Here is a 24498-nt window from a genome sequence, read left to right as displayed (position 1 = left end):
AAAGCATGGTTTTATTTCTCTAAACAGAAACCTCAGCTCAGATGTTAACAGATTGTATTGTCCTTGAAGAGTATATTTCTAATGATCTTTCGGTGTGTTCATATTATCGTCCTTTTGCTGTTCAGTCCAATAGTGTTCAGGCCTGTTCGTTAGCCTAAAACCATCCTCGTGGTAGCCGAAGCTACTGGTGATGTGCCATTCTCCCCCCCCCCCCCCCCTCTCTCTCGTCGAGAGGAGAGAGTCTCTTCTGGTTTCTTCCCTCTTAGTCTCAGTCAGATTTTTGTCTGCTCAACACCCGGAAACACCGTTCGACTTATAGATGTTCGTCGTCGCAACGACGGCCCCGCATTCTGGTTGTCATGTGACGTGTTGTCATGACAACTGCGTTTAACCTTTCACACATTAAAATGCAGTTTCATTCACTGTTGCATTAAGATGAACCTCTCTCCCTCCTGCTCGTCGAGACAGTACACTCTAATCTCAGATGTTCTAATGAGGAATGTCAACAAACATTCTCTCGCTGGCAGTGTGGCTCACAACAATCACCCTGCTACTGAACCACCGTCTCCTGCTTCCACCGTCCGCATGCACTTCGACCTCTCTGACCCGGCACCGTTTTAGCTGTGGTCACTCCCCCCAATCTATACATCACATACATTGAAAAACCACCATTTTCTCTCAATCCCCCCTTGATTCTTATCACCCCTTCAGAATCATAAATCATTATTTGGTTTTTTAATTAATTATGCCAAAAATAGCCTGTGGTTGAAGCAAACCAACCTCGTCTCTCGTGCACAAGAAACGAAGACGGCCCACGGTCAACCCAGTGATCCTGCTGCCTGATGTCTGTTTGCGCCCCCCTTCGTGCACAAAGGGAACCGAAACCGACCACCAAAACCAACAACATCCAACGACTCATAACCATTGGAGCCCCCCTGTCTGCTCCCAATAATTATATCCTGTTGTTCTACTGTTCTCCCTCTTATCTACCTTCTATATATATATATATCCTTCTATACATATATCTTATATATGAATCCTCCATTTATATCTCATACTCCTAATCAATGAACACAGGACTTCTCGCTGTTGTCTCGTCTCTCGATCTCCTGATTGACTCTGAAAGGAAGTCCCTGTTTGTTCATGATTCACCGCCCGTGCTCTGTTGTTTCAAAACGCTCTCTAAACAGCGTCTCCGCCGGGAAGGCCCCTCCGATGTCCGCCTCGTTCTCCCCTGGGCAACACCGCCTGCGACCGCTGGACTCCGCCTCGTCGGCCGTCTCCGCCCCGTCGGTCATCTCCGCCCCGTCGGTCATCTCCGCCCTGTCGGTCATCTTGGTTGAGGCTCATCTCCACCGCCGTCGGCCCTCTCTCTCGTCGTGGACGGTCTGTGTACCAGGCTGCCGTGCCTGGCCCCTGCGGCTTCCTCCTCCTCCAGTCTGTCTCCTGGCCATCTCCATCGCTGTCGGTGTCATTCCCCCCTTGAAAGCAGAAACACAACACCGGCAGTCTTTCTGTACACTCGACCCTGTGTTTTCTATTAGTCTACCGTGACTTTGGGCCTGCAGCTCGTTCTCTATATATTTTTTTTCCTCTGCAAGCCCCTGCCATGGCCATGCCCTTTCAGACTGTTGGACGGTGTGAGTGTCCTACAGCCCATGGCGCTATTTGTTCTCTATTAGTCCCCCACCTTCTCAACACCCATATCTAATCCTACAGGGCTGTTCCCTGTTTTGTTGTCTTCCGGCGTGACACCAGCAGCTAAACGATACCCACTCGGCGCTCTACGTTTGTCCCACGGTTGACCCCCAGCGCGCGCCAGTTCTTTCTGGTGACGTGTCCCCTCAAGACTCTGCCTATTTATTAGGTGTGAGAAGGCCCCACTGGAGATCGAACTCCCTCTTATTTCATAATTAAACTTATTTAATTAACCTGTATATCGATCTTATTATTATGATAATAACATACAACCGAGCATCGCTCTAACATACAACAGAGCAGGTTGGTTCCCTGCTCCTAACTCACATACGTACTCGTACTATCATCTAACATACAACAGAGCTGTCCGTCGCCCTATACCCTACGGGGCTGTCTACCGTCGCCCTGGAGCTGTCACCGTTGCTCTATACCCTACGGGGCTGTCTACCGTCGCCCTGGAGCTGTCACCGTCGCTCTATACCCTACGGGGCTGTCTACCATCGCCCTGGAGCTGTCACCGTCGCTCTATACCCTACGGGGCTGTCTACCGTCGCCCTGGAGCTGTCACCGTCGCTCTATACCCTACGGGGCTGTCTACCGTCGCCCTGGAGCTGTCACGTCGCTCTATATACCCTACGGGGCTGTCTACCATCGCCCTGGAGCTGTCCCGTCGCTCTATATACCACACTTTGAGTTCCTTTACAAAGTTCTCACATACACCACCGTGTATACACACAAGCAGTTGGTAATTTTGAAAAAATCAACTCCTTAATTAACTTAAACTCTACATATTCGCCTATGGGTAATGGAAACTCCCAGCACTACCCCCCCCCCTCCGCAATTAAACTCCTTAATTGAATTAAACTCTAAATATTCCCCTATGGGTAATGGAAACTCCCCAGCACTACCCCCCCCCCCTCCGCAATTAAACTCCTTAATTGAATTAAACTCTAAATATTCCCCTATGGGTAATGGAAACTCCCAGCACTACCCCCCCCCCTCCGCAATTAAACTCCTTAATTGAATTAAACTCTAAATATTCCCTATGGGTAATGGAAACTCCCCAGCACTACCCCCCCCCCCCCCCCCCCCCCTCCGCCAGACCTACTCCTCCATTTGCCTGTATTATCCCACTGCCCCCCTAGATGGCGGCCAAAACTCAGTCTAGAGGATTGTAGGTGACGTGTCACTTCCTGATTCTAAACCCTCGTGGCTCTGCGGCCATTTTGACTCGGTGCAAATGGCTACTCTCTCAACAAACGGCCGCTGCCCTTCCTTCCAAGGCCTGAAAACACCGCTGTTTTTCCTCTCTTTCCTATCCATTATCAGGGGACGCTTTCTCAGACTAATACTCTTGCCTGATCGGACATAATACACACTGGTACAATCTCCTTTCGACTTTCCTTCTGTTATGAAAACAGTCCCGCCATAAAATTTTTTCGATCTGATTCAGGCCCCCCCCCCCCTTTCCTCATCTCGCATTTACCCTCCTTAAACCAAAACTGTGCAGCCTGCCTCGTTTGCTTTTCATTCTCTGTAGATAACACCCTCGATTTTCACCATGGTTCTCTGCTCATATTATTACAGCTGGCATTCTCTCTGTCGAACTAGAAATGTTTACGTTTACGATTCACTATCTGTTCGTTTTTATTTGGCTTAAAATCAAAACAACCGTGTGCACAGTGAACTCACATTTTTGATCGGAGCGCTGTTTCCCCTACAGCGCTGGTTCGCCTCCTGACCGCTCGACTCGCCGCTCTCTCCCAGGGCTGGCCGGCCTTGCTTCGATCATGATTCTCCCACACATTGATGACTGTTGTCCACTGTCGCCCCATTATTGAAAAAGTCTTTATCCGTTGTTCTTATCTCTTGCAAATCCGGCTGTCATCAACAACCAACTGTTCCCGTTGTTTTAATCTCTTGCAAATCCGGGTCCCAACGGCATCAACTGTAAGATTCTGATCAAACTGGCCAGTATCACGTCTTCGTCTGTTTGGCTCTCCATCCAATTCCTCTGCGTTGTGTACTTTTAATGGTCCTGACGTCTCCGATACTGGTAGATAAGATCCTTATCTCCCCCCCGTTAGTGCAATCCGTAAACCATAATACTTCCCCACCTCCGTAAGAATTCGACACTTCGACAACGTGAAATACCTTACAAGGAAAAGCATGGTTTTATTTCTCTAAACAGAAACCTCAGCTCAGATGTTAACAGATTGTATTGTCCTTGAAGAGTATATTTCTAATGATCTTTCGGTGTGTTCATATTATCGTCCTTTTGCTGTTCAGTCCAATAGTGTTCAGGCCTGTTCGTTAGCCTAAAACCATCCTCGTGGTAGCCGAAGCTACTGGTGATGTGCCATTCTCCCCCCCCCCCCCCCTCTCTCTCGTTGAGAGGAGAGAGTCTCTTCTGGTTTCTTCCCTCTTAGTCTCAGTCAGATTTTAGTCTGCTCAACACCCGGAAACACCGTTCGACTTATAGATGTTCGTCGTCGCAACGACGGCCCCGCATTCTGGTTGTCATGTGACGTGTTGTCATGACAACTGCGTTTAACCTTTCACACATTAAAATGCAGTTTCATTCACTGTTGCATTAAGATGAACCTCTCTCCCTCCTGCTCGTCGAGACAGTACACTCTAATCTCAGATGTTCTAATGAGGAATGTCAACAAACATTCTCTCGCTGGCAGTGTGGCTCACAACAATCACCCTGCTACTGAACCACCGTCTCCTGCTTCCACCGTCCGCATGCACTTCGACCTCTCTGACCCGGCACCGTTTTAGCTGTGGTCACTCCCCCCAATCTATACATCACATACATTGAAAAACCACCATTTTCTCTCAGAGGGGAATGAGCGAGTGGATGGGGAGCTATTTTACAATAGATGTAAATTTGGTCCAAATGTCCCAAGGACGAAGGGGCAAGACGATTTCATGTGGAAATAGTTTCCTCTGATTCCAAGAGAGTAGCTGGAAATGGCTCAGCATGGCAGAATTGTCTGGAGTGACTCACGGACAGCATGGGATATTTAGGGCCCCATATCCTCCAGCATTTTGGTGAATCAATTAAAAACCTCCTTACACTTTTCGGGAAAGGCTTCAGTATCATTGACCATATTCACACATGGCCATTTTGTATGTATGCTCAGGTTGGGATTTCTTGGTTAGGGGTCCAGTGGTTGAAGAATGTCCGACAACTGAATCTATAACCTTTAAACAGGCCCTAGAGTTGTGGTAATTCTTTAAAATATGATTATGGAAATATTTTGATCTTGCATCTTTAACTGGTTTCTGGTGACTTGACGACTCCCTCATCATCAAACAGATGTGAGTAAAATGATCCAGAGGAATCCTTTCCTTTTTTTTTTCTTCTTCCCCCCCCCCCCCCCCCCCCCCTCATACAGAAATACCAACAAATGTTTAGGTTAATTGGATTAATCCTGCTGAGTGTTCAGTGGATCAGAATAAGGACAACTGTTGTGTATAAATCAGCGGATGGAGAGGTACTGAAACTATTAGGTCTGTGTATTATGTTGGCCTAAAGACAATAAGGTAATCATGTAATCTTTCAGATTTTTTAAACGTCTATCACATTAATCACCAACCAAGATCCCACTCACATACTGTCCCACAGGAGCTACTGATGGGAGACTTGGCAAGAGATCACCCTGAATCTTCAGAGAAAATGAAGATAGGTGCCAGAATGTAGATAGTTTCTTTCCTGTTGGTCACAGTTCCATGCATTTTATTTCAGCGACTATAGAACTGTAGGCACACATTAACTTAATTGAGCAAAATTGAAATTCAGTGGCTGCCTCCACTCGTCAGTGTGTGAATGTGAGTGAATGGGTCATCGACCTACATGGAATGGGTCCATTTATGTGATGTTCAGTCCATCTCTTATGCCATTGTTGTTCCCCAGGTGATTCACCACTTAACTCAAAGGAACAGACGCCAACATTATGGGATGCGCTTACTGTCTTGTGCTAAGCAAGGCTAGCTTGCAGCTGGATAGCTTTCTACTCAACACAGAGAGGAAATTGGTATCTATCTTCTTGTCTGACTCTGGAGAAGATGGTAAGCACATTTCCCATAATGTTGGCTTGTTCCTTTAAGACTACTGTACATTACGTTCAGTGTATAGACGAATGTCCGGTGGTGTGCTCAGACCAGGCTGCAGAAACAAATTAGTGGGGGGGCATAAAATGTTCTCGGGGGGCACAATGGTTTTTCAACACCGGTTCCCTTTTATACGTTTCAGCTGGGACAACGGCGCTGTGGCTTGCTTGGCGCTGCCCACGGTGCTGAACTAAACAGCAGAGAGGCAATTGAAAAATCTAATTTCTCTCTATCTTAAGAACATTCACTTATACAAAAACAGACTGAACGAATATATATAACAGACCTGCTGGGGCAGCGGACTGAGAGCAGGGGACACAAACAGGCTGGATAATATGGTCAGGAAGGCCAGTAGCGTGGTTGGGGTGGAGCTGGACTCTAGCGAGGGTGGCGGAGAGGAGGAACCTTGCTAAGCTCCAGGCCATCAGGGAAAACCCCTCCCACCCACTATACACAGACATGGCTGACAGGAGGAGCATGTTATAGGCTCACACTACCTAAATGCAGCACTGAACGGCACAGGAAGTCCTTCATTCCGACAGCCATCAGACTATACAATGCATCACTGTGCCTCACTGCATCACTGAGCACAGAGTGACAGTTACCATCTTCCTGGACTCTTACTTTTTAAACAGCACTGTGCAATATTACACCTACTGTAGACTTCAGTATATTTTTACTGTATTTATTTACTGTATCTTTTATTCTATTTTTATTCTATTTAATTTTATTCTATTCTTAGGCCATTTGTTTTGTTATTCTTATTCGTGGCTTGTTCTGTCTAAATGTTTAATGTTGAGTGATATGCAGTGTCAAATTTCCCTCAGGATAATACATTTCTATTCTATTCTATTCTATATCTTTGAAAAGTCTCCATTTATTCAACACTTCTGAATTGAACTGAACTGACAAAAATAAGGTGCATAAAAAAGCAAACAAAATTCCTACTCACCATCATTAGTAGAGCGGCAAGCGGCGTTTGGGGACAGAGTGACATCTTCTTAAAACACTGCCCCTCCACTCATTCCTGAACTTTTTTGTTAAAGGGGAACTATCTTATAAATGGCCTTTTCAGTGTTTAGCATTGTTTCCTAGCTATGTGGACTTATATTAATAGGATCTATGTCTCTAATTCTCATATTGGCGCATTCTTCCAATTCTCCTCTCACAATATTCACCCTCACTGAACTGAGTCATCTGAAAATGTGCATATCTGTGATGTCAGAGATTTCTCAGCTGCATAATAATGTGGCAGTTGATGTGGCAGTTGGCACCAGGCCACACAGTGGTTGGAGCCCAGCCTCAAAACGGCTTAAGGTCTTGAGGTAGAAGAATGCTGTTTTTGAGTACTTGATTAGAAATACAAAACAATGAATTTTTTTTTTAAACTTACAGAGGTGTTCCATAGACTCACAGGAATTGTGTAAAATTTCCCAAATAGTGAAAGAAATTGTAAAATAGTTCCCCTTTAAGTCTCAAATGCCAACTGAATTAAATTGGCCTTGCGTCGATGAAGCATACTAAGGCGATGTTCTGTAAAGACGTTCTTGAGGGTAGAAAACGAATTCTCACAGAGTGCCGTGCTAGCTTCAGTAGTGTTGTTGTTGACATCAGTGCCCACTAGGGCTGTCCCCGACTAAGGATTTGGATAGTTGACTTTGATTGACAAAAAAAAAAAAAAAAAATGTACCAGGGTGGGCACAGCTGACTCAGTGGGCGGGCCCGGCCCCCTAATGCCCGCCCATGGCGCCGGGTCTGGGTGTGCTGTCTTTGCATTATGTTACATTATGTTAAATTCCTTTATGTTCCAGCACAGACAACGACTCAGATTTTGATCCAAACAAAAAATGGGTGAAGTGATTCTGATTCATACAGATTCAGAGTCTGGAAGGGCTCCAGAGACAAGTGGGTTTTACATTATTGTGCCATTTGCTGCACACCACACAATTGACCAATGCCCCTGAGAAAATCACCCTACAGTAGATACTTCCACAGTCACTTTCTCCACCATTACATTGATACTAAACTGTCCCATAGGAATACGATTTTTAAACAGAATTTCTGTGCTTAGATTAGACCAAAAGAAAAACTGTGTTTAATATTAACCAGGTAGAATCTATTTTATATTCACTTTGTTTATGGAAAAAAGCAAAGTACAAAGGCTCCATACAGAAGATCATAGTAATTTTAATCCAAAGGGAAAATCACAATTTTCACATACAGATCAAAAGCAATCCAAGAAAATATGGATAGTTTCAAATTCCATAAATAGAAGATAACCCCTGGTAGCAGTCCAAAATGAACTTGAAAGCATCCAAGGTAATCAAAGCGTATAATAAAGCTGCACTGTGTAGTTTTTTTTAACCTCTGAAAAGTACAATATATCTTTAGCACTGAATATATGAAGTGTCACAAAACTGGAACACTGTTTTGTGACACTGTTTGAAGCTAGACATGATGTGTTCCCTTTACCAGGCAAAGAAGCATCATTTGGCATAAGAAACAAGTAGACTCATCCACATACAAATTACGTTCAATAAGAATTATTATTTAGGATTAGAAACAAATTTCAAGCATTTGTAACTAATAATTTTAGAGGTAATTTCATCTTCCCAAAATTACACAGTGAAGCTTTAGAAAAAAACAACGAAAAAAAATTACCTTTTATTGAGTTATTGGCTGTGTAGTCCACAAACTTATAGTTCTTATGATAAGCCATTCTTTCTGACTGGCTGTGACAACCATTCTCACACACTCTATATCAAAGCCAATTTTACGGTCCACATTATGAACCTCTATGTTTCCACTCTTAAACTCTCCTAATGTGATGTAGGAAGTACACTGCTTTCCTTGCTTTGTCTTCACCAACTTCTCCCCTACTTCCAGAGCTCCGTGGTGAAGAATGTCATTCTGACGGTCATCTGAGCCTGTGACGATCTTGATTTTGCTGATCTTGGCAGATTTATTGAAGACGATAACAAAGAAATCTCCAGTGCATGGGGGCTTCCCCCAGAAGTATTCGTCCACGCTGCTGTAAGCCTTGGTTGCGTCGTAGTTCTCAAACACGTTGATGTTGGTGTACAGGCTGGCGGGAGGGTTGTCAGGAATGTCTATGGAGTCTTCCTCAAAGTCGTCGTCCTTCAGCTTGTTCTCTGCTCCTTTGTAAGAGGAGTAGTAGCCCATGTGCTGGAACAGAGAGGGCTTAAAGCGAATCACATCCTTCTGGGCCAGCAGGCCTCTGAAGTGAATGAGGAGCCAGTCACAGGGCATCTCCTGGTAGAACATGAGAAGGAAATGAGCCAGACGTGGCAGGTCTCTGGAGTGGTAGAGCTTCCCTATGTAGCCCAGCTTGGAGAACTCCAGCATCACCCAGTAGGAACCTTCTCTGGAGGTGATCACCTTCTTCAGGGACGTCAGGAAGTTCCTAGAGCAGCGCACGTCGTCCTCCAGCATCATGTAGAAGTGAGAGAGGTTTGTACAGAAGTTGAGGAGAAAAGCATAGTCCACGTTCTGTTTAGAACGGAAACGGACCCGGTCCTCCGGGTCGTTGTAGTTCCTTTTCAGCCCATCCAGAGATGGATAATATTCCTCTGGGGCATGAATCACCAGGAGCCGTCCAGCTATGACGTGGTGGGCAAACTTCCTGGTGATTTCCTGCACCAGGTTCTCACACCAGACCAGATCAAAGTCTGCCAGGTGGACGACCACCACTATCTCTTTCAGTTCCTCGTAACTGGACTGGTCGAAGATGGATTTGATGGTCTCAAGAAGATAATTCCCTTTTTTCCTTTTGACCGATGACAACCCAATGGTAAGGTATTCTGTGAAAAAGAGATACCTTGTTAGTAAAATCAATTACTTCAGTCAGGAACCATCTTGAATCCTCATACTAATCAAAAGTGTGGTATCATGTAGCGGACCCATGTCATCCTGCCCTTTCTGTCCAGTCCTATTCACCTTGTGTTTCTACTTTCTAGGCAACAAGGACGCTGCCAGCTTGAGCTGGTGACACGATATCTAGAAATGGATATTATCCTTCAATGTCTGTACATTCTGAATGAAATACACCAGCCCCCTTGGTCTACTTCTTACACCTTTGTTATAAGGATAATGAGCTAAACTGTGTTGTTCTCATAGATCATAGGTGTCAAACTCACGGCCCGCGGGCCAAATCCGGCCCGCCACGTCATTTGATGTGGCCCCCCAAGAGCTCAGGTAAAAAAAAAGAAAAAAAAAATCTTTTTTTTTTACATTAATATTGGGTTAAAAAATAGCAGTGTTAAAATAATTGTGGGTTAATGCGTTAATAAAGCTTTAACTTTGACAGCCTTAGTTATTACACATTCTTACACATACATGTATGTTGAACATCTGAGGTAACAAAGGAAAAAAGCCAAAAGCACTTACTCCTCAGACATTCTTTGACAATTTTACAGCCCAAAATACAAAAAAGATCCAGGAATAGGTAACAAAGGGTTGAAGAAATATTGTCTGAACTGTCAGATGCAAACTGGCTGTGTGACATAACCGAGCATCTCGCTCAATTGAATAAGAAGCTGTAGGGATGCAAACAAGTCCCACCCAAAACTTGACCAATATAGTTGTGAACTGAGACAACCCTTATTTTGTTATTTTTGAGTACAGTTACAGTTGTGTGTTCATGCAGACACATAATAGCAATTTCATTACAAATTGAAAATGGGGGACCCTGATGTAAACAAGTCGAAAGTCTTTCTCTGGTCTGCATCCCCTTAACAATTGTGTGTATTGAGCTGTACTGTACTGTACCCATTCTGCAATCTGTTAATTAAAGTTAATTAAACTATCTTCCATTAGTTGGATGTATGGCCTCTGCAAGGTTGTGTGCAGCCATTTGTTTTTGTAACATCTGCTACATCTGTCCCACGTGTTCTTTGCAGCTCAGTTGTTAGTTCTGCCCCTCTTGACTGTGAGAAAAAGGTTTTGAACAAACTTAATGTCATAGCTTGTATTTGATGATATTCTTCTTTGTTATTTACTTGAATGGTTTGATCATTGATTGGTGGAGTAATATGGGGTTCTGATAAACTAAAATTATTTGTTAAAATAACATAAGCTAACATATATTTTTACATTTATGCAAATGAATATGCAATATGTATAACTTGAATAAGTAATAAATACAGAAACACCATGTTTAACAATATGTAAATGTGTAGCTACATTTATTTTACATTACATTAACATTTATACGGTCTTTGGCCCTTTGAGGGCAACCATAATGCTGATGTGGCCCTCTGTGAAAATGAGTTTGACACCCCTGTCATAGATGCTTTATTTATTCGGTTTGGGAATATCCACACTAGCATCTCTATCACGGATTTCAGCTTCAAGAAATAAACAGATGACGGCAGAAGAGGGCGGGGCATATAAGGTGGTATAGTTCCACCCAGGGTTTTCGGATTCATTTCAGAAGTGCAGGAGTCAAAACGTGTGTGTGTACACAGTACATTTCGCAGAGTCAATTTTACTCAAACGGAAAATGTACTCAGTTTGAGTAAAATGTACTCTGCGAAATTTACTGTGTATGTGTGTGTGGGTGTGGCTGTCGGTCATTTCAATGCAATATCATGAATTAACCAATTCATGTAAACTTTCAAAACGTGTGTTGTTGACTGGATGGTTGCCTGCATGTCATTTCAAATACGGTTGCAGCAGCAAGTCAGCTTCTCATAAAGAAGATGGCAAAGAAAGAAAAAGATTCCACTAACGTATTTAACAATGAACTTCATACAGCATACATTAGTTAACACGTGATGATGTATCAATCCATCCAGCTCAATATGAGGCATCGCTGTCCATGGTGCGGAAAACACCACGCTTCTGAAATTGGAGCTGGAGCAAGAAGCTGGTCTCCCGGTACATCTCATATATCTCATGTATACGTTCATTGATTGTCTCATGTGATGCATATTGCCCTGTGAGCATAAAGCTTTTCAGCTTTTTCTCAGCTATGAGTTTGACTAGCTATTGAACATTGCTCTCCTTGACCCCCCCCTGACCACCCCCTGACCACCCCCTGACCACCCCTTGACCCCCCCCTGACCACGAGCCCCTGTCGGGTTAGAAACTGTAGACCGTGCAGTCGCTCCATCATTTCATCCCTTCTTTTCTCCTGCTCAAAACTCTCTCGTTTGACAAGCTGAATATTGACTGGTGTTTGACTGAAGTAACCCCACTTTTCTTGTAAGCAAATCGGCATATTTCACAGAAAGCTCACTGGTTTTGCAAAGAATTAAACAAATACAAAAATACTGTTAAAACCTCTTAACAGGTGGGGTACCGTGCACGGGCCGACATGCCCGTGCGTGGAAAGCACGCAAGTCACGGCACTTAGCATTTTTTGCCGAAGATATAATATACCGTTCGAAAGATCTATTTGTTGCCGTTCAAACGCCACCTCACTCGACCAAATCCTGTCGATTTGGTCTCAAGTCAGGCGAGCATCTTTTTACGTGCCGCGCGCCAGATGACGCTCCAGAACTGCTAATCATCCGCTGGCAGAAATGGCGAAAAATTATTGGTCAGCGTTGTACGATACCCCACGTGGGGGATGCAAATACAGGAAGTAGGTGAAAATCGACGAGCGAAAACGAGAAGTGAATCACACTTCAGAATGAACGGCGGTGGATGAGGAAATGGATTTTGGAGAGCTTTTTCTTTTGTCGCCGGTTTTACTCGGACGTCTCTCAAAAACACATTTCTGAACGGATTTTCATAAAATTTGGAGCTGTACTATATAAGACTTCAGGCTATGGAACCGCAGTGTTTTCCAGCTTATACCTATATGCTGGAATATTGGAATATTGGAATATGGAATCTTGCAACCACTACAGAAACATTTTAGTACACAAGTTCAAGTTCAACTCAAGTTCAGACCTCTGTTACTCTATTTCATTAGCACTAAAAGTGATTTTGCTTTTTTGCATTAGTAACTTCAGAATTGTATCTTTCAAAAGAGAACAAGCTCATGCATGTGCTATAAGTATAAAGTATAAAGCTTTGCAAAATAAATATGCAGTCCTCAAGTTCAAGTAAAAAAATTGCTACTTTTCTGGGTGCCTGCTCATTGAGCGCCAACAACGAGATGTCGTTTTTTTTTCTTCACTTTTCCTTTTTTTGATTATTATTGTTCTAAACACTCACGCAGACCTTTGTGAGTCTTCCTGTAGCCTCTGATTAACTTAGAATTGGAATGACGATCGAATCCCGATAGGTGGCAGTATCACCTACATTTTGAACTGGGCTAGTTTACTGTGAGGGGCGGTTTGCTCACTCACTGCTGGCCAGATTAGTCGCTGCGGGAGTTGAGAGCACTCCAGAGCAATGGCGATCGCGAACTATTGGAGATTATGAAGACAAAACGATAACACTTATGGATGATAACGTGCGTTTTCACCAGACTACATTGGACTCAGCACTTCTGGTAAATCATAAAAATACTATAGTCAAACCGGCCAATAGTATAGTATAGTCGGGCCCAAGCACTCCGGGGGCACAACTGACCCGATCCTGTTTTGATCCAAGACAAGAGTGGAGTACCTGCTGACAAAGGTAACGTCTATTGTATGTCTATTTTACTGAACCCCATCATAAAACATGCTTTTGTAATGATAGCAGCATTGCGTTGTGAAGAAACATATGGTAGTGTTTACCTTTGACCTGGAAATAATATAGATTTCAGGCGAGCAACCCGCACGATTTGCGCACAAAACACTATCTCACGATCGAGAAAAACAGCCTGGATTATTGTGAAACAGGGAGATTTTTTGCGTGGGATAGCGCACGAACGAGGGTATGTAGAAATAAACAGTTTTGTCCCTGTTGGAGTATAAATAGTGCCTGTCAAATGAGCCATACTATTGTCTCCATAGCTATAATATAGAATATACGATGGGTCCGCAAACATCGTGAAAATGGTCAATAACGCTGGCGCCAGGGAGTAAAGATGGAAAAACAGCGTGGCAGTCAATGAGTTAAGAGGTTAAAGTACTGTTTTTGTACCATTTTGCATTGAAGTACCTTTCTCTTTGGCCAAACGATCTAGTGGTCTCCTTCTTGTCTATAATTAGCTGTGCAGCTTCACCAGACTCTATGTATTGGCAGTTTATCGGGCACAGAGCCGCTGCTTTGTGGTTCTTCTGGCTGAGCTGGTTCCAGGCAGTCTGAGCCAGCACTAACATTAACCTGTCTCGGTTCAATGCCGGTGGTATCGACAGTCTATTGGGCACAGAGCCGCTGCTTTGAGGTTCTGGTTTTGGGGTTGAATAGTTGAAGACTGTTTCACTATTTCACGCACTGGTTTTTTTGACATGTTTGCAGATTCAGCATGCAGTCTATCTGTTTGCAATATTTATACTAGCTAAGTTTAGTTCAGCTTGCTAGCTAGCTTAAGGCTCGTAACACACACAGAACCAATTCTACTGGTTGCAATGTACACTATATACATTTGATGGTGTGACAATGTCTTCTTTGATTCAAAATGTAAATATTCTTCCCGTTTGCCTGCTTTATTTTACAGAGAGGCAATGACCCCTTGGACCACGTACTTCTGGCACCCAATATTAGTTCACACTCACGTTTCAAAGTTTCAAAGAGTGCTGTGGTGGTGGGAATACTAACTTTTGCGTGGCGACGGAGTTCCAGCGAGATAACGATATGTCACATTAATGGTTCCAGACACGTTGGAGAAATATTTGAATGTGTTAGAATATCTGTCAGAGCTGGCAGGAGGCATCAGGGTCTCCCCCAGCTGTCTCTTCTCAGCCTCCTAAAAGAAAACAAAGCAAACTGTGTGACAAAGCATATACAGTACATGCCATGAAAGATTGTGGATCAGTAAAATATATATACTAATAATATAGAGCCGATATGATAACCGATATTAACATTTCTGTTATAGTCGATAACCCATATTAGCCAATGTCGATATGATCTGTATGAATAAAACTAATTTCTATGATAATTACATTTTGTACATGCTATTTTTGTACATACTGAAACAATGGTAGTTGTTCACATCAGCCCAGTTTTGCTCATCGGACCGATGCAATCAATAAAAAAATCACTATCACCAGCTGATATATGTTTGCAGATACTGTATATATCTGCCTAGTTCTGCTCATCATACCGATACGATATATGAAAAAAAATCACTATCATCGGCCGATACCGATATGGTCACTGGTATATCCTGTATCCCTAGTGAAAATGTGTCTGAGGGAAGCAACAGCAGTGATTGGAGGATCAGGAAAAGAGGGTGGGGTTTGAGAGTTTAAGAGTCGCGCAAAGACATTCACGCTGTGACAAGATCTAAGGGAGGAAGTGATTTGATAGCTGAAGTTGAGGGGGACCAAGTCAAAGCAAACAGAACTCACCAGCACATATCCGTCATCCATGTAAAGGTTGAAAAAGAGGAGAAAGGTGATCAGGAACCCAAGGAATGGCAACACGGAGCGCTTCCGGAAACACCTCATCTTGTCTATGGACTTCCACAGCCTCATGATGGTGTCTGTGGGCAAAACACAGCATAGAGTCTGCCATCAATAGTCGTCTCCGGGCAAATAGAACCGGTGACAACACTCACAATGCTGCAATTTTCACTCATCACTGCCGTACTGAGTCACATCTATTCTGAGGAGCTGGATTATTTAACGTTGGCAGCAGGCAAGAGGGTGGAATCAGAAACACAGGAAAAACACTTTCTCTATTCTTCAGGGTTAACGTGACAAATGCCAAAAGCATAAAAATACTGGACATGTGAAGAGATGTCACCTAAAAACAGCTGATGAAGGGCGGCTAAGTGGCGCAGTGGGCAAGGCGCTCGCCACTAACGCAGGAGATGCTGGGTTCGAGCCCTCTGTGTTGCTTCAGGCTTGGCTGGTCGCTCATACTAATACAATTGGCAGTATTAGGGGGTGGGAAAGCTGGTGGGTGGGGATCGGACGTTGTGGACAGCGACTTCTACAGGTCGGTTGGTGCGCCTGTACAGCAGAATCAGGAAGCAACGGGGGCAGCGTGAGCCTCCCACGCGTTACTCCTCGCCGCTGAGAGATCGCGCTGTGCAGGTGAAAAGATGCGACGGCTGCCTCCTCGTGTACCGGAGGGGACACGTGATGCAAGGCTTCGTCCACATTGCAGCCGACCAGTGGGAGGCATGGTCTAACAACGTTCAAGACAGGGGAGGGTAGAATTGGATAATATGAAATTGGGATGGGAGAAAAAATTTAAAATGGGGAGAAAAAGTAGATAAAAAAAAAACAGCTGATGTATGGACAGCAGAAGTTTCAGGTTTATAAAATGATCACACACCTAAGCATACTCATTGTTATATATCATCTGGCAATCGCGTCTCGTTGTAGCCATATTGAGATATCATCTCCATGCACCTATTGTGCATGTGAAAAAGCTGACATCCACGTCACTTGCACGTGACCACGCCCGCTCCCGTGTTTCCCTACAAAACACAGGGTGTGGTCACGCTCACGCCCTTCCTTATCTTTTTCCATGCGTGAGTTTGCTCATATGCACTTTCAACCAGTGGAACGTTATTATGAAGCGAAGGGAGAAATTGAAGAATGTTGGACTTTTGCCGGAGTTTCTCCAGCCCCCGGATCCTCTTCGGCGTGTCCAGATGGAACGACGGCCCTATACTCTATGACAGTGGACCGATGGACTTTGCGCTGCGTTCGGCGGTCGAGCCGAACCGCGCTCGGGTAGGGCCGCCATCGGCAATTCCTAGTACTAGTGTTTTCACTACCGCTCGTTGTCCCGTGAGACGACCGGGCGGTGTGATAGCGCGGGGGCTGTGTATTTGGGTGAATGTGATCAACATGAAACGTTGTTAAATGTTTTTCCAAATATCATGGCGCGCGCAGCTACTGCTAATTCTCTTGCTTTCGGGACGCCCTCCCATGTGTCCTGCCGGGACTGTGTCCAGTTTTCCCCCCGCTTAACCATTACATTACTGAAGGTCAAACGGTGTCTAATGTTGCGGGTTTGGCTGAGGCTTATCTACCCTTTACACGGGTGGATGGTCTGATGGCGGGGCTCAGGACAGGTGTGCCGTGCTTAGAGAAGCAGGTGGCTTCGGTCCTCTGCCCAGACATGGTAGAGCGGTATCCCGCCCAGAAAATCTACGCCAAGGGGCAAGTCGGCCCGGCAGGTGGCTGGATGGGCTGATGAGGCTTATATCGCTACAGTACAGAATTTAGCAGCAATAACATTGCTCAATTGGCTGCTTTTCTGTCAAAAATAGTGTCGGGCGATGGGGTCTTAGGGACGGCCGACGTCAAGACCCTCGCTCAGGGTTTTGAGGTTATTCAGCTTTTGACCCAGCCGCAAGCTATAACCGCAGGGAGGGTGAGGATGCTGTCGACTTATTCATAGACATCTGTGGTTAGAGCAGTCTCCCCTGGAGGAGGAGAGGAGAATTCTCCTCCTCAGGGCCCCCCTCTCCGTGGATGGACTTTTTGGTTTGTCAGCGGAGGCGCGGGCGGCCTTTAACCGGGGCCCTTCCACGCCGCCCCACACCTCACAGCCAGAGGTGAGAGCACGGACTCGCCAGCGGCTGCTGCGAGCTCCCCGACTGGTGGCCATGTGTTCCCCGCCCAAGATAACCTGGAAACAAAGAGACAGGCTCTCACGGTGCCGACAGACCTCGGCGGCCGAGGGATTGGCTGAATTAGATGGGCACGCCTCCGCGAGGACTAACCGTCGCCATCTAGCTGTGTCTAGCATGCTCTCCGTTCATTCCCCCCCGCTACACTACGGGACTCAAAGCTCTGTTGTGTCCCCTCTGGCTGCAGGCCGCGTTCTTCCAGTGAAGCGTAAGCGGCCCGACATATCGCTTCTCATGAAGACAGGGGCTGACACCCAGCTGCTAGCTAGGCCTGGGTCTGTCTATGAGAATGTTGTACTGTCAGGAGGCTCCCGCACCACACGTCCAGCGTGTGCGTTTGGTGAGCCTGGTGTTGTATGTGACGACGGAGCAGGGTTCCCTGTATCTAAATCTTTTTGTCAGAGTGGGAACCCTAGGCCCAGAAGGTCGCAGCGTGGGTTCCCCCAGCCCCGCCCTCGCCAGGCCGGGTATTAGGTTGGTGCCTCCCCCGTCCGGACTACCAATCCTAGCAGTGGTAGTGAGTCAGGCATGCGTAATTTGGGTGGTAGTAATATCACTACAGGGCTACGGTGTGTAGGGGACTCTCACCCTAGACAGCGTGAGGACCACACACCATGAATGTCCAGCCGCAGAGCAGGCCTTCCCCAGCAAGTTAATCGCTTTGCAAAAATGGGACAATGCTCAGCGGGGGAACTACCTCATTCACCAGGAGTGTTGACTGTCGTTCCCCCCGTTTCAGACCGCCCCTTTCTGTCGGGGTCCCCCCTTGGGTGCAATTGCCTTGTTGGTAGAGTCAGGGTGCGAAATCCCGACTCCGCGAGATACCTTGCTCGCGCGGTTGGCGAAACCAGGGTTTGCAATGCACAGCGGGAGGGACCGGGCCACCGATCTACGATTCTTAGCGTCAGTTGGCAGCGAGGGCGCTTTGCGATTTTTACCACGTATTTGTTTATTAGCAAAGGATCCCCATTAGCTGACGCCAAGACGTCAACTAGTCTTCCTGGGGTCCGAGACAACATTAAAATATTACAACATATACATTGCAATTAAAACATAGCAAGACATACCAACCAAGGAAACACAACATAGCAAGACGTACCAACCGAGGAAACACAACAACATTAACACACAAACAAATTATATCTAAATATATACATCAACGGTAACATATTGCATAACTCAACATTATCAATATTGGCTCACATGTAAGATGATATATTTAGGACTGTGGGTTGTGACGACTTTATGAAAACAAATTAATAAGTTGGCAGAAAGTCTTTTCTCAACACTCTGCCAACTAAGACGTTCATGCATTTGAACAACACTAGTCCTATATGAACAACCAAGAACGAGTCTTGCTGCCTTATTTTGTACCACTTGTAACCTATTTAGCAACAGTTTTGAAGCAGAAGCCCACACTACAGAACAGTAATCCAAGTGGCACAAAACCAAAGCACAAACAATCTGATTAAACAATGCAAATGGAAGGAATGGTGCACATTTCCTGGCAGTAGCAACAGCTCTACCCATTTTAAAAACAGTTTTGTTTATGTGATCAGACCATGATAAAGTACTATCAAGCCAAAGGCCTAGAAGCTTAGTTTTTTCAACCTGCTGTATAGGTTGACCTGTAATTTGTAGAACCAATGTAGGTTTACGTGCCAATCTTTGATTGGTCCCAAAAAGCATACAAACAGTTTTTGATATGTTAAGCACCAGCTTATTTGTTTTTATCCAGTCATATAAAATGTCCAATTCACCAGCCAAAACCTGATTAAGCTCAGAGTTTGTAGCTGCAGCATAATAAAGGGTTGACTCATCAGCATATGAAGTCAGACATCAATATAAAGTCAATCATTAGTGAAAATAGAGAATAAGAGCGGCCCCAGGCAACTCCCCTGTGGGACACCGCATTCTAACCCTCTACTGCCTGACAAAGCACCATTAAAATAGACCCTCTGAGACCTCGAGGACAAATAACTCCTGAAAAATAAAATTGCTGAGTTATTAAAACCATAGCAGATGAGTTTTTGTATTAAAAGATTGTGATCGATCACATCAAATGCGGTACTGAAGTCTAACATAATAGCACCCACCAGCATTGAACTATCGATAGCTGAAAGCCAACTATCAGACATTTGTGTCAAAGCAGTACTGGTCGAATGACCGGCCCTGTATGCATGTTGGTGTACAGTTGTTATGTCATTAGCTGAAAAGTAGGCCTGGACTTGCTCAGACACAATCACACAGGTAAAATGCTAATAGGTAGAGTTGTTCCGATACCGATACCAGTATCGGAAATGCCTCCGATACTGCCTAAAATGCTGGTATCGGTATCGGCGAGTACCCTCTAATTCTGCGCTCCGATACCATATGACGTCATTTATCAACAACACGTGCGGTCTGCTGACAAACGTGTTTTTAATCGACCGTGAATTAAAGTGTCAATGCTGTTTGTCTTTTTAACAGCAGATACGTTCTTAAATGCCATCGTCCCGAGAGAGGGGTGTTGACGGGGATCTCTGATGGGTTCGCTTGCTGTTGTTATTAGCATTAGCTGAAGCGCTAACCGAAAAGCTAGTTTTAGCTTTAACGTTACCTTGGCTAAAGTTGGGGCTATTCATAATCCAGCATAATGGCTGCAGACCTGCAAGCAAAGTACAGCAAGTTGGCACAGGAGTATTCCAAGGTAAATCACTTTTTCACCAGTAACGTTATATTGTCTTGTTTCCATCTAACGTTAGCTCACGCTAACCTAGCTCACGCTAACGTGGTCACTGATCGACCTCTCGCACACAATTAATGACATGTTGTGGACAGCCATATCGGTGACAATGTTTAGCTTTTAGTGCCAAATGATAAGAGTCTGAGGCGGAATCTCAAAAGAGAATGTTGAATATTTATTGTGCAAAAATAACAACAGAGCCTCTACTACTAACTGAAGTTACCGGAGCCTTCCAACATATAACGTCCGTGCGGAATCAATGTTCCAACAACCATTCCGTGGGTGAACTCATTGAGATAGTTGTCAATTAATGATACTAATACTAATCTATACAATCACCTGTTGTTGAATAAATACCATTACTTTATAGTTATTACTAAAAAACAGTATATATAAAACAGTAGCTGTAAAAAAAAATATATATATTTCTTTTTTATCATTTATATAGCGGGCGTGGTCACGTGCATGTGTCAGCTTTTTCACGTGCACAATAGGTGCATGGAGATGATATCTCAATATGGCTAGAGCGAGACGCTCTGCCAGTATTCATATAACTAGGGTTATAGGATAACCTTCATTTTTTCTCTTTATTATTGTTAATTTGTTTTTAAATTTGACCAGAAACACAGACAAATCAAAACGTTACAAACACATCACACAAGAACACAAAACTAAACAAAACCACTACAGTACATATCAAGTTGGGGATTCAGGTACACAGCAACAACCATATATATATATATATATATATATATATATATATATATATATATATGTACACACACACATACCTGCGCACTAATACTCAGACCATATTCATATAATATATATACATACATACACACATACATATACCCATACATATATTCATACATCTCTCCCCTTATTTTAGTAACTAGGTATATATCCAACAAACCCTATAAATATATTCATACACAATTATACACATGCTTACCCAGAGGGAAAGGGCACACCACATTTTAGTGGTGAAACCTCTGAGAATAAAATAATCATCTCCAAAATAAAACACATGTTTACTGATAATGTTCATTATGTACTTGGTACATCGTGTATAGTAAAAAGATAAAAGAAAAAAGAAAGGCGTCGTCTTTGGTCCCACGACACCATCTTGTGTATCTGACCCGAAAAGAACTAAATCAGGAATCGGTTTATTCTCTGTGTACATTTCACATAAAAGGAATGTGGCTTGGTGCTTGCTCACACAAAGAAGACAGAAACAACACATCAAGAAGAAGAACATAAAAAGATACAGGGATACATGTTTTTAATTGAAGAACAAAACAGATTTAACAAGTGGAAGTACAATACAAAGACGTGTTGGAGGAACTACAGACTGTGACGTGTCACTGTTTGAGCCATCTGTGCTTCTGATCAAGCCTGTTACCAAACTTCTTATCGTGCTACCAGCCGTGTGTTCTCGTATATATCGTATATGTCACAAATATAACAGTACTATGTGTGTCATACCTGTATGTCATGTATGTCCCTATGTCATAAATGTCATGATGTCATGTATGTTGTGTATGTCATAAATGTCACTATGAATTGAAAATGGGGGACCCTGATGTAAACAAGACAAACGTCTTTCTATGGTCTGCATCCCCTTAACAATTGTGTGTATTGAGCCGTACTGTATTGTTTGTACCCATTCTGCAATCTGTTAAATAAAGTTTTCATTAATTCATTCATTCAGTCCTTGAAGTCTCTCTCAACTCATGCTCAGCACGGTGCTGTGCTTGCACCTGCTAGAACGAGATAGCTTAGCAAACCTGCATCCTCCAAGGTGCAAAACAAAGATAGGACAGTGCTCATTTGCTCACACAGGAGTGGAATGAGTTGCCTTTGACCACCAAACAGATCTTGAACTTGTATAGTTTCAAGGTGAACGTTAGGAAATGGCTCCTAGAAGATGTCCCTGAGTAACTCAAGAAGCTTCCTGTTTTAGTGTAGTGTAGTTTTAGTGTGTCTGTACATTTTGTACATATTTTATTAATAATGTTGTATTTTACTTTTTAATCTTATTTTTAGCAATATACTGTAGGCTGATGATAATTGTAACGTTCAGGGTTCTGGTCTTAGGAACCCCACTGTCATTCTGGAGTTAATTCCCCTGGTGGTTGGTATCTGCTCTCACTGTTGGTCACGCCCTATTCCTGATGTGTCACTCCTTGTTCTGTCACCACTGGTCGCTGTCACTGTGCTGTCATTTACCTGTCACTAATAGATGCATTGGAATGTTTGGGGTTTGACTATATATTCATTGTTGTTTCTCTCTGCCCCTGTCGAGGCTTCAGACCGTGTATCGTGTGGAAGGAGCTGGAGATATTGCTGACCTTCTCGCTCTTGATTATTCTCATGTATCTACCTTGTTCTCAAGTTGACGCCCGGCGTCTTTCCCTGGATTCTCTGTGCTCTGTGTTCTTACATTAAAAGGCACCACTAAGAAAGAGCAATCATTCTCCGACTCGTATTATTTCCTCCTCTACTGGACTCACAATTGCTTACCTGCACCGCAACCGTAACAATAATATGTGTAATACATGTTTATGTAAATACTATGTGCTGCTGAGACCATAGTTAAAGGAAACGTTTATTTTTTTGCCTGTTGGATGGGACCCCGGCGGGGGCCACCAAGAGTTGAATCAGGGCCGGGAACCACACAGCCTAGGCCTCGGGCTGGCCCTGTCAATCAAGACATGTTTGCTATTATTCATCACTTGAGTGTCATCATGGCAGAGTCATCTGTACGTGAAGGAGGCTATTATGAAACAGTCCTTTGAGGAAGTGCCGTTGTGATGAAAGACTACAAACAAGGGGATACAGATGCATGGGAGCCTCTCCTACAACAGAACAGATGGGGATAAATTCATCAGGCTTTTGTTTGTTTTCTCTGAGAGAGTGAATATAAAACAAACACAACTCACATAGGTCACACACACATATATATGGAAATGAAGGCAGGCCTATGAATAAATGAACACCATATATGTTGAGTCTGTTTGCCTTGTGTTTGAAGTGCCACACGGCCATTTCAATGTTTTTGTTTCTTTGCACATTGTTATTATAATCACAAATCACAAATATTATTTAAACTGATGAGTATGGTGATAAGCCCAGCTTAAATCTATCTCCTGGCAATGCTAACAAAGATGTAGCCTCTTATCAAAGAAAAATCGATGCATGTGTTGGATGGAGTTTCTGAACGTAAACATCAAGAAATTCCTACACACTTATTTAATTAAAACTAACATTATGGTTCACATGGACCTTCATCAGAGTATGGATCCTGAGATGAATCCATACTGAACTCCACGATGAAGGTCCATGTGGACCGTTAAATAATAAATCGTTTTCATTAAATAATTGTCTTCATCGCAAGAGCAGTGTGCAGGAATTTCATCATTTCTAAGACATTAAGCTCCTCTCTGATATACTTGCAAAAGAAATATTGGATGTGCAAGTTCTTCTTCGAAAATAATTATTTCCAAAGGCATAATCACAAGGCTTGTGACAAGTACAAGCCCTTTCCTAAATCAAAATGATCAGGTTGAACGTTGGAGTCGACTCGGAACTCTTTCAAAAGTTAACACTTGAATGTAATTTTGAAAGTAATGGTTTCATACACAATCATGAAATTTATTTCTCATAAAGAACTCTGACGTGAGATCCTTCTAAATATCAAACTGTAAGAAGATGCTTGATTAGTGATAAACATGAAAAGCATCGAAAACCCTGAACCTTCCCTTTAACTCTCTCAAATTTCAAATCTGGATGGGAAACTTTATGGAAGAGAACTGTGGAGGAGGAGGCAACCTTGGCCTCTTCAAATATAATAATTCATATCTGCCTGTGATATTGTGATGCTTAGCATTGATTAAGTGTCCAATGATGTTGGGTGAAATCCTTGACTCAATAATAAGAGAATAACCATTTACTTGCAAATGCCTCTGACAGGCAAAACAACAAACGGGCAAAGTGAGTCCTGGCAGGACACTCTAAGGCCTAGTCCATGTGTACATTGAGGAAACACTAGGGTTTTCTAAATGAAAATCCGGTCTACACCAAGTGTGTTATAGAAAATCTCTCAGTCCAATAACAACGCAAAATCGCTCACATGAAATGACCTGGATGGGAGGCTGCAGGAGCTCTGTGGTCCTGATTGCAGAGAAAATACTCCATCTTAAAAAATATCTGTATCCATGTGGTAATGATGTTATTGTTTTCCATAAGGAGGTAGAGCAGGTTGTCTGGTAATCGGAAGGTTTATAAATGTACC

The 24498-nt window shown here is 43.7% G+C and overlaps 1 protein-coding gene across 1 annotated transcript in view; it reads right to left on the bottom strand.

Annotated features, from left to right (window-relative positions):
• Window positions 1-8256: 8256 nt before the first annotated feature.
• The window catches only part of LOC311245688 (alpha-1,3-mannosyl-glycoprotein 4-beta-N-acetylglucosaminyltransferase C-like), a 101393-nt gene continuing 85151 nt past the window's right edge, over window positions 8257-24498 (bottom strand). Inside the window, exons 2-4 of the mRNA XM_084335630.1 lie at window positions 15234-15367; window positions 14479-14626; window positions 8257-9638 (exon numbers count right to left, since the gene is read on the bottom strand). Of these exons, the coding sequence (XP_084191756.1) occupies window positions 8482-9638; window positions 14479-14626; window positions 15234-15367 (1439 nt within the window). The 3' untranslated portion in view covers window positions 8257-8481. The remainder of the gene's footprint in view (window positions 9639-14478; window positions 14627-15233; window positions 15368-24498) is intronic.

The sequence above is a fragment of the Notolepis coatsorum genome, assembly GCF_963971535.1.
Source record: "Notolepis coatsorum genome assembly, chromosome: 18".
Taxonomy (NCBI): domain Eukaryota; kingdom Metazoa; phylum Chordata; class Actinopteri; order Aulopiformes; family Paralepididae; genus Notolepis; species Notolepis coatsorum.
This window is presented reverse-complemented; position numbering and strand designations above follow the sequence as displayed.